General features: G+C 42.2%; 1 protein-coding gene across 2 annotated transcripts in view; it reads left to right on the top strand.

The window, feature by feature from the left end:
• The window catches only part of sox1a (SRY-box transcription factor 1a), a 75,274-nt gene that overhangs the window by 49,125 nt on the left and 9,138 nt on the right, over window positions 1-17,011 (top strand). Inside the window, exon 1 of one of the 2 annotated variants that reach the window (XM_034128387.1) lies at window positions 12,396-13,495. The exons of the other annotated variant lie outside the window; for it this stretch is intronic. Coding sequence (XP_033984278.1) covers window positions 12,650-13,495 — 846 coding nt within the window. The 5' untranslated portion in view covers window positions 12,396-12,649. Of the gene's footprint in view, window positions 1-12,395; window positions 13,496-17,011 lie in introns of those variants that run through there. 2 annotated transcript variants of the gene reach the window in all.

The raw sequence follows: 17,011 nt of genomic DNA, 5'->3' as shown, positions 1-17,011 counted from the left end.
ATTTTAGCCAGAGGATGCGCCATGAGCTAAGTTTGTATCTCTTGATCAAGTTAATGCCACCGCCTCTCTCATCAAACCAGCTTCATCCAGCCTCCCCCATGCTCCTCCCCCCCCCCCCCCCCTCTCTCCCCCCTGCTGCCTTACCTGTACTCACCTGTGTCTGTCTGTGCGGGTGAGTGAGAGCCAAGCCCCCGTTGGGACCTGCTGATTAGGGTATTAAAAATAAATAGGCTCAGTTTAGGGGGGGTTTGGTGGCACGATGGTATATATTTCTGTTAATTTTTCCCCCTCCTCCGCCTCCTTTCTACTATGTAGTGACTGATCTGGCAGAATATGATAGCATGGGCTGTCACGGCAATAATTAGGCCTATTTTCCGTGAGGTCATCTTACAGGGACGCTGGGCGGCTGTGGTTCACACACAGGGTGCTCTGTGCTGCTGCTGCTGCCCCAGAGCCCCCAGGATATGATCGTCCACACAGGGCAACAAAGAATCACTCCGCAGCAAATGAACGAAACATAAAACACCTACAATCTGATATGGACCGCGGGTTCCCGAAGCTTTATACGCTGGGAGAGTTCACCTCGCTGGGCTTTCACAGCTCAAAAACAGCCTTGAATTGTAAAATATTAAACAAGATCTGAAGGAGGATTAAGTTGTCGAGGGAATCACCTGAGATGAATTTCAAAGCGAGAGCACGGTTTTTTGTTTGTTTGTGCACGGAAGTTAATTCAATGTGAAAAGTTTCAAAATAAAACCTTTTAAGTGTGAGGTAGACTTGGGGGTAATTGGTAACGGTTCTGCTAGCAGAAAGCCAACGGTGCCAAGTCAGAGCGCAACATATTTCAGCTCCATTGAAAACACTCCCTGGTTGGGTCAACAGCTGCAGGCTAGAATTAGAAATCAATTATTCAGCTTCGACAAGCTCATTAAGTCTCTGAATAGGATTTTCTGTTCTGAGTCTGCCTCCTCATTTCTCCTAGCTTGCAGTTTCTAATTAGTATTTCTTTTTCTCTTTAAAGTTTGATGGGAGTTTGGGTAAAAAACGTGGGCAGTGACTTAACACTCACAGGCCCGCTGGCTCCTCTGAACAGTATCATTATCTGTACAAGAGGCTGTATCGGTACATTGGAGGCACACTGAGGTTGTTTGCTTTCAGTTTGGGCACCATCTAATGATTGGAGTCATCAGGCTAAATTAGGCATTAATAATCAAAGGAGTCTAATCTGGGTAAATTAAGCATTAATAATCAAAGGATGACTGGAAATTATCACACACACAGCAAATGAAGCAGCACTAATCAGCAGGAGGAAAGAGGGCACGAGGCCGACAAAGTATTTTGAGACGGAAAATGGAAGGATGTGTACGGGAAGAAAAACGCATTTATAATCAGTTCCCGCTGAAGGACTTTCTCTCTGCAGAAATGATTGATGTTGTCATAGAAACTTCCATCCGCCCCACTCGATGGCATCCTTCGCCAGACATAAGCTTTCATAATGTCGCCTACTGTTGCCTACATCACCTACAGTGCAAGAAGGCTTATTAGCAAACCTGTTCCATCCCTCTCTCCTCGCTCTGCCTCCTCCCTTCCCTCCCTCTCTCCTCTCTTCTCTCTCCCTCTCTTCCTCTCCTCTCCACATTGTGTCTGTCTATCTGATCCCGTGGCCTTTTGTTGCGCTATGAAAGGCCTGATGCCACACTCATTATTTTCTCCTTTATCTCTCTCCCCACTGCTCTGATTAGAACAGTCGCCCCTGACAGACGCCCTCAGCCAGCTCCTATCCATTAACTGTGGTGTTGTGTGTGTGTGTGTGTGTGTGGTGTGTGTGTGTGTGTGTGTGTGGTGTTTTTTGTGTGTGTGTGTGTGTGTGTGTGTGTGTGTGTGTGTGTGTGTGTGTGTGTGTGTGTGTGTGTGTGTGTGTGTGTGTGTGTGTGTGTGTGTGTGTGTGTGTGTGTGTGTGTGTGTTGTGTGTGTGTGTGTGTGTGTGTGTGTGTGTGTGTGTGTGTGTGTGTGTGTGTGTGTGTGTGTGTGTGTGTGTGTGTGTGTGTGTGTGTGTGTGTGTGTGTGTGTGTGTGGCTGTGGCTACCTACCTACATATAAATCCTAAGTGTTTTCACCACAGTCAATGTCTGTGTTACAAAGAAACATATGAAAACATAGATATTGCATAAAAGGGTAAACTATGAGAGGGGGAAATTAGGTGCATTTTGATAATTTTGAGGTTTTTGTGAAGTAAAATGACACTCTGTGCCACACATGCACACAATACACACTCTTGCACTCACTCACATTTGCCACCACACCATGGGAACACTGGCTAGCCCAAGCCAAGTTTTCTGTTTGGGCTTTTGTGTTCTGGTACGGCTAAGTTGGACGGCTCTGAATTCTGATTGGTTCTGAACACTTCCTGGGGAAAAGTGCACAGACGTCCATGCACTGCTTTATGTGTGCATGCATTTGCCTGCACATGCATTTATGAGAATTATTGAACTATATCATCCCATTCTCCTCTCCTTCCTGTAAACACTCAAACACAGGTACGTCGCTCTGCAAACGGTATTTCACTGCTGAAGGTTTCTCAGTAGATATATCCCCCTTCTCTCAAATGAAGAAATGCACATACTGTCTTACTGCGTCATTTTGTAATATTAGGTGTCATATATACAAAGTCTGCGGAAACCCAGCAGGGAGCATTTAATACATCAGTCGCTAATCTCTAATAAGCTGTTTACAGTTCAATTTATGCATAAATCAGTCAAGCTGAATGATGGGAAACACTTTTAAATATTTACCGATACATGTAAAATGGAACCAAAAGCCTTTTTTACTCACATATATTATTTTCTCATATGTGCTCTCCCTCCCTGAGTAGGCTGAATATGTCATTTGCTTTTAAATTGCATTATCATGCAAAACGAAGCAGAAATGTGATGAAACTCAGATGGATTCACCTGAGTTAATGGAATATGGGTTTAAGAGGGAACTAATTATCCCAGTTTAGCAGGGAGCAAATGTATTTCTTTGGAAGGCCTGATTTTGAATGTAAACATTAATGGCCTCCTTGATTAGCATAAGAATTGCGTGTTATTGTGCTGCTCACTCTGCGTCCTATTGGATATGCGTGTTATTGTGCTGCCACACACACACACACACACACACACACACACACACAAACTCTCTCACACACAAAAACTCTCACACACACACACACACACACACACACACACACACAAACTCTCTCACACACACACACACACACACACACAAACTCTCTCTCACACACACAAACTCTCTCACACACACAAACTCTCACACACACACACACACACACTGCCACACACACACACACACACACACACACACACACACACACACACACTGCCACACACACACACAGACCACAAGCTTTAATACACTTATTACCTGCCTTATCTACTAATGATGCCATTTCTATTTTATTGTTTTGCTCATCCTAAATCTAATTACTGTTTTTAAGGACCGGAAGCATTAATGGAAGCTTCTTTTTTTTGTAGAGGCCACGACAAAAACCAAAACACAAACAAACACGAGTTACAACTGACTGTTGAGGTCAAGGATAATATTTAATAGAAGCCAAACTGAAGAGGCTGGCTGAGTCATTGTGATTCTTCTTTGGTGTCCATGTGTCCTCTTTTACTTTACTCTACTGTGAAACAAACCACAGGAATATGCCTGTTTGGTCAAAACAAAGAATAGATGCAGGGAAAAATAGGGTTTCAAAGAAAGAGGGAATCATGGCACCCAGGTGAAGAGTTAAATTAAGAAAAGGAGGCGATGAGGAGAGTTAAAGGGCAGGTGAAGAAGGGACGCTTTGACTTGGGGCCTCCCGGGGACGATGACCTTATTTCAAATTCTGGGTGAGGGACTATAGTTAGGCAACTGAGGAGCCCCCCTTCAGTTTCAAACACACACACTCATACACACTTTCAAGGCTGCGTTTAGGAGTCCTGCAGCTCCCTCAAAGGCCAAGCTGCTGCCATTGTGGTACAAAAGCTACACAATAGGTAACAGCTTACAATGTTCCTCCAAGGTCTTAACCCTTAGTGGAATAGTAACTAAGTACTTAATCCTTTTTAACCATTATATTTGATAAATGTATATGTGTAGCTCATTCTCTGTTTGTTTACGTACTAGATGTATTCTGCATGAGACCTTCGCCCTCACATGCACAATGTGAATTCACTTTCTGTTATTAATGACACTGAGGTTACTGTGTGGGCAGAACACGTGGTTCACATGAACTAACAACCCCAGTGAGTTTACACGTTATGTAGAGTTAATGTGCGGGAACATGCATCTTATTAGCTAATGTTGATCAAGTTTCACTTTCTTTCATCATGACTTTAGTGGGTTTAATACTCCAGCACACAGCATTTGTGATGGAAAGAACCAAACAACAAAAGACATCAATCAATTGGTCTAACAACAGAGAGGTGCAGTGATGACGTATTTTCGTAGACGGACGGAAGTTAGCATCGCAAGCGGTCCCTCGTCAATGATTACCCATTGGATTTCAGTATATTGCAAAAGAATAAGCTATGTGGCCAACACACGTTTATGATTCGTAACACATTTTGTTCAGTAGGATAATCTCCACATATTAACACCACTTTGTGATGTGATTAACAGCCCTTTATTTTGTTTAAAACTACTCAGAATAACTTCTTCCCCTAAAACCAAGGCAGTGAGGAGTTGTCTAATATTGGTATACCTTTGAGGTAGCGACTCTCCAGTCAAACTATCATTTTTGTACCCATAAAAAAGATCTCTGATTCAATATTTTAGTTTGAAGTCAATCACTGTATCTTCGATTCAATGCGAACTGCGAAGTGTAATTTCCCCACCACTCAGCAGCTAAAACCTTTATAATCTGTGGTCTGGTCGAACCGAGTTGTGTTGTATAGTTGGCAGTTTAGCATTCAGGGAAATGCTCCCAAAACGTTTGAAAGTATAGCTTGTTCAGTTATTGAATACAAATGTTATTATTTTTAAGGACTTTCAAACGGTATTCTTGAATAAATCATCTGAATGGGGAGGGATGTTGGTGGCATTTTACACAATGAATGCGTCTATTCACATCAACTTAAGTACTTTATATGTATCGCTATAACTTTAAGGATGATGGCATTGTAACTTATTATTTTTTTAGCTAGCTCTCTTTACTCGGCTCACTTTTCATTTCTCCTAACATGGGTTTCCTGTCATCCTCCCTCCTTATCGTTACCTATGGCGCTCTGCTTTGCTACACCCACTGCAATTTGGTGTCAAAAAGTGTAAAAACATGCATCAGCAGCTGAATGGGCTGCAGAGTGCATCTTTGCTAACAAGGTCTAAAGGTCCAGAGTGGTTAACCAAGCGTCTCTCTTCCTCCCTTACACTCTCCTCTGGCTCTCTTTCTACCTGCCGCTGCTTTATTCTTATCGTTGTTTTTTCTCTTGTCCGTCTCTATATCTTGTCAATGTCCGACATGATGCATTTCGCCGTCATCAAAGAAAGATTTTTCCATTAATGGGTGCTGACCTTGTCTGACTATACTGTACTTAAAAACCTTCCATGCAGCCAGGCGCACTTTCCCCTAATCACTCTCCTCACTCCTTGACCTCCCCGCACACCCCCAACTTTCCATTTCGTCTCCTCACCATAATCTATTTTTTTCTCCCTCCTCCACCTCCTCCTCCTCCATAAATGTTCTGCTCCTCTCACCTTACAAGAACCCCCCCTGTTGTTTGTGGGGGCTTGCCTGATAGCCATTAGTGTTACACCCTATTACATCAGTAATGACTGACTGTGAGCTCTAATTAGACATGTGTTAGGGAGAGCTGACTTGCCCCCCCCCCCTCCACTCCCTCCTCCTCCTTACTGCTTTTCCGCAGAGCTGTTACCGTGAATCCATCGCCGTGGCGACACCATTAGCACAGCACCTCTAAGAGTTGCAACTCCCGACTGTTAAAACCATTACGTTCATTACAGACCAATCAGAGCGGAAGGTGTTATGGCTAATTGATAAGCTGAACAGTGCATAAAATCTAGTCTCTAATTGCCCTGCGGGAAAAGGAGAAAGCGCCCTGGGAGGAAGAGACAGTGAGGGAATGAAAGAAAGTGGGGAAGCGACTGGCGTGCTAATTTCAAAATCTGATATTTTTCCCACTCGAATAATTTAGGCTTACATTATGTCTTCATCCGAACACGGCGTGGAGTTTTTTTTCTACTTCTTGAATAATGGGATGTTTCTTCCGGGTTTGTTATCTGTGATAAGATGATTATCTGAAAGGTCTGGGGCACATTGTGAAGAGAGTCTCGCCTGCTCTGCTGGAGTAGGTAATCCTGGGTAATAGCATTATGGACACAGTGTTTTCCTAAAGCCCATGATTATCCACTGCTGTTTGCCGTGGGATTGACATTGGCCTCCCTGGTGTCTCTCTCCTCTCCCTCTCTCCCTCTTCTCTTTTGCTTTCTCACTTGTTCATGTCATCCTGTCTCTGACTCACCACTCCATCAAGCCCTTCTCTTACATTTCTACCAAGAGAAGAAGATGATATAAATAGAGCACATGGAGCAACAAAAGAACAAATTGCTTGTAGACAAGACTGCCCCAGATGTTATGCTGTCTCTGTCAAAAAAAGAATTGCACTTTTTAGTTTTTCGGTTTGCTGTTACCACCCTGCTCTGAAACTCAACAAGCACACGGTCGATTTTAACATACATTAGTCAATCCTACATATAACAAGTCTGAATATTCTCAGATCTCATTTATTTTAACGTCTTACATTCTTATTTTATCCATAGTTTTATTATGTTTTACATTCAATTAGTGCCATGGTATTTTACATAATGTTCTTATGCTGCATTTATAGTGAACTAAGAAAAATATTCCACTTTTGTGTCAAATAGTCTTTTCTTCTATTAAGTTATAAAAATACTTTATTTCATTCTTTCTATTCAAGCGTGTACCTTATAGTTTCAGCAGTGATTCACCTGCACAAACTATTTGAATAACTGTTGAAGAGAGACTTTTAAAGGAGTTAAGATACATGCATATAAAAGCTTTGACTTCTAAGATGTGTGTGTTGTTGCCTCTCGATGTTTCTGAGGTTTTTGAGTATCCTGTTGTGGGGATGTGTGTGTTGGAGAGAGACCATATGAACCGAGCTAAGACCTCTGCTTTCAGCCGATTGGCTCACTCTCCCCTTATCGCTTTTAGGCCTGAACCTGACCTCCTCTCTCCCTCGCTCCCTCTCGCTGTATTCCCTCTTTCTTCCCCCTTTCCACGTTGCCTTTCACTAAGCTTTACCACTCTGTGTCAATCTCCTGCTTGCGTGGTTTGTGTGCTACTTATTTGATGCAATACATCTGCGCAAAGTGACAAAGTAATCTCTGGTGAATGAGTATAAATGACAGGATGTAGACGTGGTTTCAATGTGCAGCGAGGTTTTTTTTTTCCTGGGCCGAAAGTGTATGAAAAGGTTGTTTAACCATCATCATCTTTTCAACTAAAGTCAAGAAAAAGCAGAAGGGTTATTCTGAAATGTTGAACCAAAGTAGTGTTAGTTGAGATATTTCTCTGTGTTATACTATTCGAGTAAAATAAATAAGATTCTCCATGTTCAATGATATATTTGTGGATGGCAGGCCCACGGTTTGTCCAGTTTACCTCATCAAGTCATTATACAGCAATGAATGTTCTGTAGAAAAGCATCACCAAGATTTGTTTCCACCCCTCGTTACCAAACAATAGAAGGTCTTACTTTTATAGGACGCACACTGTTTTCACCTTGGCTCCAGCAGTTAGCAGATGGGTGTGTGAAGCAGCTCCGAGTCCTGCCAGCTCCATCAGCTCCGTCAGGGCGTCTGGAGCCAAGAGGCCTGTTGCAGTGTGATTCATTAACAGGGAAGGAGCCGCCGTGCCAGGCTCTGCTGCTGTGTTTGCAAAACAAACAGACATGTGAGGCGTAATATGAGAAAAATACATCTGTGAGGTGGGAAAGAGTAGATTGAACAGACCTGCTTGTGTGTAGAGAGTGGCAAGGATTAGTCAACTGGATAAGCAGCGACAGAGAAATACCGGACAACTTTTTATGATCAGAAAATCGTCAAAGGAATTCTTTATGGCAAGAAATTTTGTTTTCAGTCCCTCAAATATGGATTTCCTTCTTTTCTATGCTTTATATCAAAATAATCTGAATGTCTTTGGGTTATTGAGTGGCATAACAGACATTTAAAGACATTACCTCAGCACTTGAAGGAACTAGAATAGAAATGTTTCACAATTTCACGACATTTTATACATTTAACACGTCAAAAAAGGAAACAGTTGCCACTAGACCTGGGCAATAAGGAGACAATCAAATATCACAATATTTCTGATCAAATACCTTGATATTGATATCGAGACAGGGTTGACTATTGGTGCTTTCACATCATATTAACAGAACGACATTTTTGATAGATAATCATCAGTAATGTGAATATGACAATAATGTCATCACTTTATACTGTAATGCCAGTAAAGACTCTGATGCAATATTACGATCTCCCAAATGTAAGACGATATCTGTGAATAAGAAATCTTTAATGATCCCAGCTGTTTCTTATACAGTATTACATATGTGTGTGAGTGTGCGCGTGTGTGTATGCGCGTGTGTGTTTCTCCACCTAGAAGCTGTCAGAGCCACATGCTTGCAAGCTGTGCAGGTTCATAGGAACTGAATCTAATTGGATACTGTGGACTTCACAGTATGAGGCAATATGTGAGGGTTTGAGGATCACATTGTTGGACACAGTGTATGTCCTGAGTAAAAAAAACAGCCTCCAAAGTCAATACCTCTCCCCCCTCTCTCCCTGCATCCTTTTCTGTTCCAGGATCAGTAATGGGAGTCAGTATCCAGGAGGAGGTAAGGAAGGGGGGTGCTGGGCTCCTCCCAACTCCTCGCCCCTCCTCCCCCAATGCGGCACAGCTGCCTTTCAGAACCCCGCCGCTCCAGCCCCATTCATCCTGGAGAGCCAAAAAAAAAAAGTGGCTATTTATTAGAATACTTGTTTTGTATTGTTCTGTGGCACACAAAAGACGCTCCATTATGTTAGAAGCAAGCCCCTTTCGCAGAGAGAAACAATAACTTGGAATTGTCTTTTTTAGAGTGTATAATAAATGTCATTTCTTCTTGTGTCTGCCCCTCAGTGTGTGTGGTGGGTTTGGGCACCGGGCACGGATGGCCTTGGCACTCGAGTGGCCAGATTGTAGTGGGAGTAGCGGTCTTACATGAGGCTTTGCAGGGTTTAGGACGGCTTTAGGAGTATGGAGTAGGAAATCTGCCCACATGGTCTGGAGTAGAGGGAACGAGGGGAACATGCGTAAGTTTGCATATAATTCCCTTCAGAGAAAAGGCATTTTTATAAATATGTAACCTGTGGATGTTTTATTAGTAAACCTTCCTGTTGTGCGTAAAATCTTCAATTGCGTAAAGTGGATTTAATGCTGAAAAACGGGAGGGGTAAAGCGAACTAAATATCTGTATTTATGGCATCCCTTTATTTCGGAACGTCTGCGCTCTGCTGTGTTTAATTCAAAGCAGATAATATGTGTTTCTCGCTGCAGGCTGTCGTTTTATTTTGGGACAAGGGAGACGCACCGGGGCTTGGCTGCACATTGCGCACTGCTCTGGGCTCGCGGTGCTACCAGTTGCTCTCCGTTAGATTTTCCGAGCAGCTCCTGATGTGTTCGGGAGTGAGAGGTTATCGGTTCCACCTTTTTATTTGCCTGATTAACGAGAACGATCAGCTGCATGCTGTAAATTCTGGGAGTGTTTATCACAAGTTGTTTTACACGGCTCGGTTACGTGATTATCTCGGTGTTTTTACTTTTAGGAGGAGGGGGGGAGCAGGTGGGGGCTGATCATCACATGTTGTAGATAGAAGCAGTAAAACATTTATTTTATTTTTCTTCCCATGTAAACTGCTGTTTTTTTTCCAGGTCAGGTGATCATTACTCTTTTTTTATTTTTCTTTCCCAAAACCAACACCACCCAGTTTTACGCGCGCCGCTGGCTTTGCACACACACACAGAGACACGTGGACATTGTTGTTCTGGCTTAACAGCTTTAGGAGGAAAGATGACAGATTAAAGGGGGGAACCCAGATACAATCGGTCTTTCTTTCACTTTCGTTGTGCCTGCGTGTTACTTTGCGAAGAAGTTGGCTCATAGTAAACGGCACAATAAAACGCTGTGCATTTTAGATTTTACTATTTATACCTAATATTTCTCTTTTTTATTTTTCTCTTTTTTTATTTAAATTCATTGGGGGGGTTGGGGTATAGATAACTGCTTTGACCCCTGGCCCCAGTTGTGCACCATCATCGCAGTGCGCACATCCTGTTGCAGAGGCCGCGCACAAAGGAGCGAGCAGGTTTTGAAAAGAGGTTTGTTAAAAGAGGAGTGACTGATGGGGGATGACAGGGAGAGTAAACAGGGGCCACCGGGGTCCCAGTGTCACTGTGAAGGCTAATCCTCTACAAGCCTAAACCCACTCCACAATGAGAGGAACAAATAATCACAATAATAATTAATCATTCTCGATCGATCCTAAAACATATATACCCCTTAAATAATCCCCCCGGATTTTAACATTGTGCAGCATCGTTTGTGAAGACTATGAATTAATTTAAGCAGGCTATATTAATATTTATCAAAAAATATTCAGATGTTTCATTTTTTTATTGGAAAAACATCCAATGTATTTTGGTTTATATTACCGTAATTAACTGATTTGGTAAATAAATAGTACTCCTTACTTTTTAAATGTAGAAATATGTTTTGAATACTTTCAAAATGTTTACTGTGATTGTGATGTGAGGTAGTTTAATCAGTGTTAATTCAATTTCCTTATCATAAATTTATCGTAATTATTTTTTATTAGGAATATATATATTTTTTGTGATGGCTTCACTGGCACTCGCTGACAAATCTGTAACTCCGTGTGTCACCATCATCCTATCGCCATCTTCTCGGGCCTTGAGCCACATGGACCAGAGGAGACGCTTATTGACCATCGGTGTGATATCCCGTTAACCCCATTACCAGGGAGGCATGGATCTGTCCGAGTGATCCCTCTCCCTCAGGCCCTGAACACAACGCCATATCAAGCTAAGCTTCAATTAAAATAAAAAACAGCAAAGGACGATTAAATCGTTAGTCTCGCCGCGGGAAGTGGTATTCCGTTTTCCTTTTCAATTAAGGGTTGATTGGGCTTTTCAGGGGAGGTCAGCTGTGAAATCTGGATTATAAATGCGCGGAGTCCAAGACTTCCCTGTCAGTTTTTACGCACGGGTAACCTGTTAAATAAGAAACTTTAAGAAATGTATCAGCCAGGTAGAAGAAGAAAAAAACTCCAGAGAAGATGGCAGAGTAGATTACACGTGGCCTTTCTTTTCATCCTCAGCTATACACACACACACTCACTCTCACACACACACACAGGCTCATGCACTGCCAGCAGACGGCGATCACGACGCTTTGCCCCAGCAATTTCACGTCATTATATGGCGATCCATCCCGAGGGGCTTCTCCTCTTAGACCAACATTTGTTTCACTAAATCTCTTTCACATAATCTTCTGTATTGAGTGTGTAAAATGTCTTTCTATTACACCTACTATTACTACCTTAATTACACACCTGAAGGCAGAGAGAGGCAGGCAGAGAAGAGGTCTGAACAAATGGATTTTGAAGCTCTGCTTGAGCATCAAATCGCCTAATATTGAATTGGTTTTGGCTGACTGTTGTGTTATTTTAGTACATATAAATACAGTTGGGGCCCAGGGCTTCGAGTAATCACAAAAGGTTTGAGAATAACTCGCTTAAAAATAAAGGAAATTGTCTGATTGTCAAGCATTCATTAAGAGAAAAGTGGAAATATTTGTACCCAAACTTTAACTGAAGCATGCGAATTTAGAAGCTGTGTTATATTGAAGCTGTGGTAAAGTGATTTCCGAAATTCAGCACTAATCTTTAAAAATATGTCGAGATGCTTGACTCATGGTAATCACAGTCTGCACCCCACTCACTGCTAACAAATCTTAGTTATTTTTGTTTAGCTGAAGCCTCTGAAAGCGTGTTTGGAAATTTCAAATGCCTTGTGCTATTTGTGGGATTGACCCTCTTTTCTGCCCCCCCTCCTCTTCCTCCTCCTCCTCCTCCTCCTCCTCCTCCTCCTCCTCCTCCTCCGGTGAGCTCTTCCTCTATGGTCCTCTAGTCACCTGACCAAACGCCATGCAAATCACTCTGCTGCTAGAGCCTCATTGGCCGCTTGTGGCTCATTTAACCGCTGTCAGTGCGCATCATATGGCCGCCGCTTTAACCAACTTCTCAACTCCGACAGGGAAAGTGGCTCAAATGCGCATTCTGCCACAGTGGATGTGAACCAACCCAGGCGAAGAGCGCGTGAAGTACTGGTTGGAGAACATTTTATATCCCTTTTGGATTAATTTTGATCTTGAATCATTTGGAGTTAGAATATTAAATTGTGTTATCCAGTTATCCTGTGCGCACTCGTTCCTGTGCGCTGCTATCTTGAAATAGACTTTTTTCTCTGTTGTTGGCGAACTTTACAACCAGGTGAATGTATAGCATGATGATGGAAACTGACCTCCATTCCCCCGGTCCCCAAACGAACACAAACACGGGGCAAACGGGGCCGAACAGTGGGTCCAAAGCGAACCAGGAGCGGGTGAAGAGACCGATGAACGCGTTCATGGTTTGGTCCCGGGGCCAGCGGAGGAAGATGGCACAGGAGAACCCAAAAATGCACAACTCTGAGATCAGCAAGCGGCTGGGCGCAGAGTGGAAAGTGATGTCCGAGGCTGAGAAGAGACCTTTCATCGACGAGGCGAAACGGTTGCGAGCCATGCACATGAAGGAGCATCCGGATTACAAGTACCGGCCAAGACGGAAGACCAAGACGCTGCTGAAAAAGGACAAATATTCCCTCGCTGGTGGACTGCTTTCTGGGCCAGGCGGTGGAGTTGGAATGGGAGTTGGAATGGGAGTCGGGATGGGTTCATCCGGGGTCGGGCAGAGGTTAGAGAGCCCCGGGGGTCACGGAGGCTCCGCCGGCTCCGGCTACGCGCACATGAACGGCTGGGCGAACGGTGCGTACTCGGGGCAGGTGGCAGCAGCCGCGGCGGCCGCAGCGATGATGCAGGAGGCGCAGCTCGCCTACAGCCAGCACCCTGGCAGCGGGGTGCACCACCACCACTCACACCACCACCACTCACACAACCCGCAGCCCATGCACCGCTACGACATGACGGCCCTGCAGTACAGCCCCATCTCGAACTCTCAGAGCTACATGAACGCTTCTCCATCCGGCTACGGCGGGATCAGCTACTCACAGCACCAGGGCTCCGGCGTCTCCTCCTCGGCTGCCATGGGGACGTTAGGGTCGCTTGTGAAGTCGGAGCCGAGTGTAAGCCCTCCCGTCAGCAGCACACACTCACGGGGTCCTTGCCCCGGAGACTTGAGAGAGATGATAAGCATGTATTTACCGACCGGAGAGCCGGGGGACCCGTCAATGCAAAGTAGACTCCATGCCTTGCCGCAGCATTACCAGAGCGCCACGGCTGGAGTGAACGGGACGGTCCCTCTAACACACATTTAAAACTCACAGAATAATTGAAAACTGCAAACGAACACATAACCAAATATTTACCTCTTTTCTAAATAACCCCGGTCCCGAGAACTACCTGCATTTTGTACAGAATGTTTATGATATTGTAAATGAAGGGTAAATAGCAAATTCATCTCGGCTTTTTTTTTTTTTAATAGCCTCCAGTGGAATTATATATCTGATGCTGAGATTTTGGTTATTGTGCTACCATCTTTTTGTCCATTACTTCACAGTTTAAGTTGAGGGTTAAGCCAGGTCCACTTGGGGGTATTTGGTTAAATTGTCTCATTATTCTTTTTGGGGGGAGGGCTCTTGTAAGTTATTGAAAATGAGATAACGTGTCATAATCTTAAGAAAGTGCTTTAAAAGAAATGGGGAAATCACATTCTTTAAACATTTGTGTTCATTTGCAGAAGCCTGTGTCTTAATTCTTCGAAATCATCTCTTTTTATTGTAACACTCTAATTATTGTAAATTGTGAATAATTTTAATATTTCAAATGATGACGGGCAACTGCTGTTGTAATTTAAGTGCTTTTCTGCAAGTGAAAAGCCCTGATATTGCAATGAAGAAGAATTGAATAAATTTCACCAGATGTTGCTTTGATTCTCAAGAATACGGTCTTAGATTGATTATTTTACACAATGTTCTCACAGGAGTGTTTTCACGTTTTAGGACACAAGAATATTATCAAGCTCCCACTAGAGAAAAATAGACACCTGTTAAAATGTTGAAACCATAGATCCCACGAGCTTCTAAATAGCTGAATTGTTTGTGCGTAATCGTGCGTAAAAGCTTCAGTCTGTAGGCCCCGAGGAACCCGTTTTGATAGGATGGTGTTTTTCATGGGCCAAACTTAAATGGGTGTAATGAAAAATTAATTCAAAAATTAATTTAATATTTTATTTTTAAGTGGCATGCAGGTCAGACTATATTCAAGCTGTGAACATTTAAAGAATGCCACGTTAATAGCCAATATTCCATATTTATATAAAAAAGATTCCTTACACATTAAATGGCATTTTCTAAATATATCTGATAACACAGAGTGGATGAAGGCCTCATATAACAAACCACCTGTTAGTGTAAATAACGAAACGTCCTCATTTGTTACAGGAATAAAAGGATTTACTTAAATAATACAACCGAATATTACCATAGTAAAGAGTTTTAAAACAGCAGTGTCAATTTAAGCAGATTTATTTTAATTTTATTTAATATATTTGTTAACTTCTGTCAATGTATAGTCATTTTATTAAATACGTTATTTATAAGATTTATATTTTTCTAACGAATTCCAAAGCTGTTAAACATTTCAATTTCTTGATAGATCACATACATAATGACTTTCTCTAACAACAATGTACCAGCCTATCAAAAGGCTTTATTTACCATTTTCACGTTTTAACTGTGGGTTAATGTTAGCCTTTGGCCTTTTATAAAAAAAAAAATTATTTTAATAGATAATTTTAACTATTAAATTACCTTCATATGTTTTAGATGCACCGATTGACATTTAGTTTGATGTAATTTTACTCCTTCTGTTTTGATCATGACTTTAAATCATTCGACTCAGACGTAAAATAAAGAAAGCAGTAATATATAATCAATATTTTAGTGATGAAAGTATTGATTTATTACATGAATTGATGAATAAATAAATATCAGTGATCTTTAACCTAAACTGGTATAGTTTACACCGACGGACTTTTATTTTAAATACTCCACTTTATTCTACTTTAACACTTGAATACATAAACTGAAATATGATATCGCTTAATTAGAATATTGAAAGATTTGTGAAGACATTACAAACGACTTCAGGGAAAAAGACGTGCATCCTTAAAATCACAAAAAAAGAATACATTTTTCTAGAGTTTGGTTACCTTGGTAATCAAATGAACAGTTTTAGAGATGGTAAATCAACAGTTAAACACATATTTGTAATAACAGATCCTGTAATCGAGGTTTAATCCTTATTATATCATCTTTTAGTTAAGCTGTGAGGCAGTGAGAGTGACACTTTACAGAGGCAGGACAGTAAAGGGATCCGGGAAAAGTACATGAGGCACAAACGATTATTTAAAGTGTACATTCACATTTAATAAAACAAACGCACGACAAGATACTTTAGGTTAATAAACCTCTGCCATATGTAATAAGGAAAATACAATGTCAATGCCAAATAAAAAAAACTCAATTGCATTCACAGCACAAAGCAAACCATTAAATAATGCAACATTTATTGCGATTTACTGGAAACCAAAAGTATACAGGACATCTGATTCACAGACTGGACTTTAACTTCTCACTGACTGATGACTCATCATTTCAACGTTTTTTATTGAGGTGAGTTTTGATACCTTTGTACAAAACACCTTCAGACATGTTTAAGAAAAAAATATATACATTTTAAAATGCTCTTAAAATATTGAACATTTCTCCTGAAAATGACGTCACTTTCTGACAGGCCTCAGCTGCTTTTGACAGTTTTCTTATTGCCTGTAGGCCCCGTGTAGATACAGGCTAATAGCCATACACATGCAAATGAGTGAAATGTATGCCCACTTAGGCATTTTGAAAAATCAATTAATCTCAAATACATAGTTAAAGGGCCTATGTCACACTGATGAAGACTTGCATGGTATGTCAATTAAACCTGTTAGGCCTCAAAGTAAAGCGTGAAGCGTCTGGCTGCGCATTAATCTATTGACAGAAATCACAGGAACAATGTCTGGAAATGAGTTTAAATTCCATAACCCAAAAGAAACCGCATCTATGGAGACATCTCTCGCAGCGTATGGCACGGGGAAGGCCTCCTCGTGCGTTTTGCATCTGTTTCTATCTTATCTGTTGATGTGGAGAGATGCGGATTAACACTGAAAGCCAGAGAGGCGGAGCGCGTCACGGCGCATCGCCAGGCTAAAAGAGGAGCGTTCTGGCAAATTTAACCCGAATAAATTACACCTTGAGGTGGAAGAGGGGTAAGTGTAGGGTGCAGCGTATACAAGCTGTGGCAGCGATGTATGTGTGTGTGTTTGTGCGTGTGCGTCAGTGTGTGCGTGTGTTTAGCTGACCGGCCAATAAATCTCTCCACTATGCGATGCTCTTATCTTGTAGCCACCGATATATTCCGTGCTAGGAGGCCATCAGCTCCGGCGCACACTCGGTTGCTCGTAAAGCCCCGATCCCTTGCACTCCCTGTCCTAAATGGGGATAATTAGCGTCACTTTATCACGCCTCTGCATATTTTCTCCACGTCTCCCCCCCTTTTCCTAAAAAAATTACCAGGCAGGCTGCTCTCGTCGCCCGCTC

This window comes from Trematomus bernacchii, unplaced genomic scaffold (assembly GCF_902827165.1).
Source record: "Trematomus bernacchii unplaced genomic scaffold, fTreBer1.1, whole genome shotgun sequence".
NCBI classification, from domain to species: Eukaryota; Metazoa; Chordata; class Actinopteri; order Perciformes; family Nototheniidae; genus Trematomus; species Trematomus bernacchii.
The sequence above is the reverse complement of the archived record's forward strand: the minus strand, read 5'-3'. Positions and strand labels throughout refer to the sequence as shown.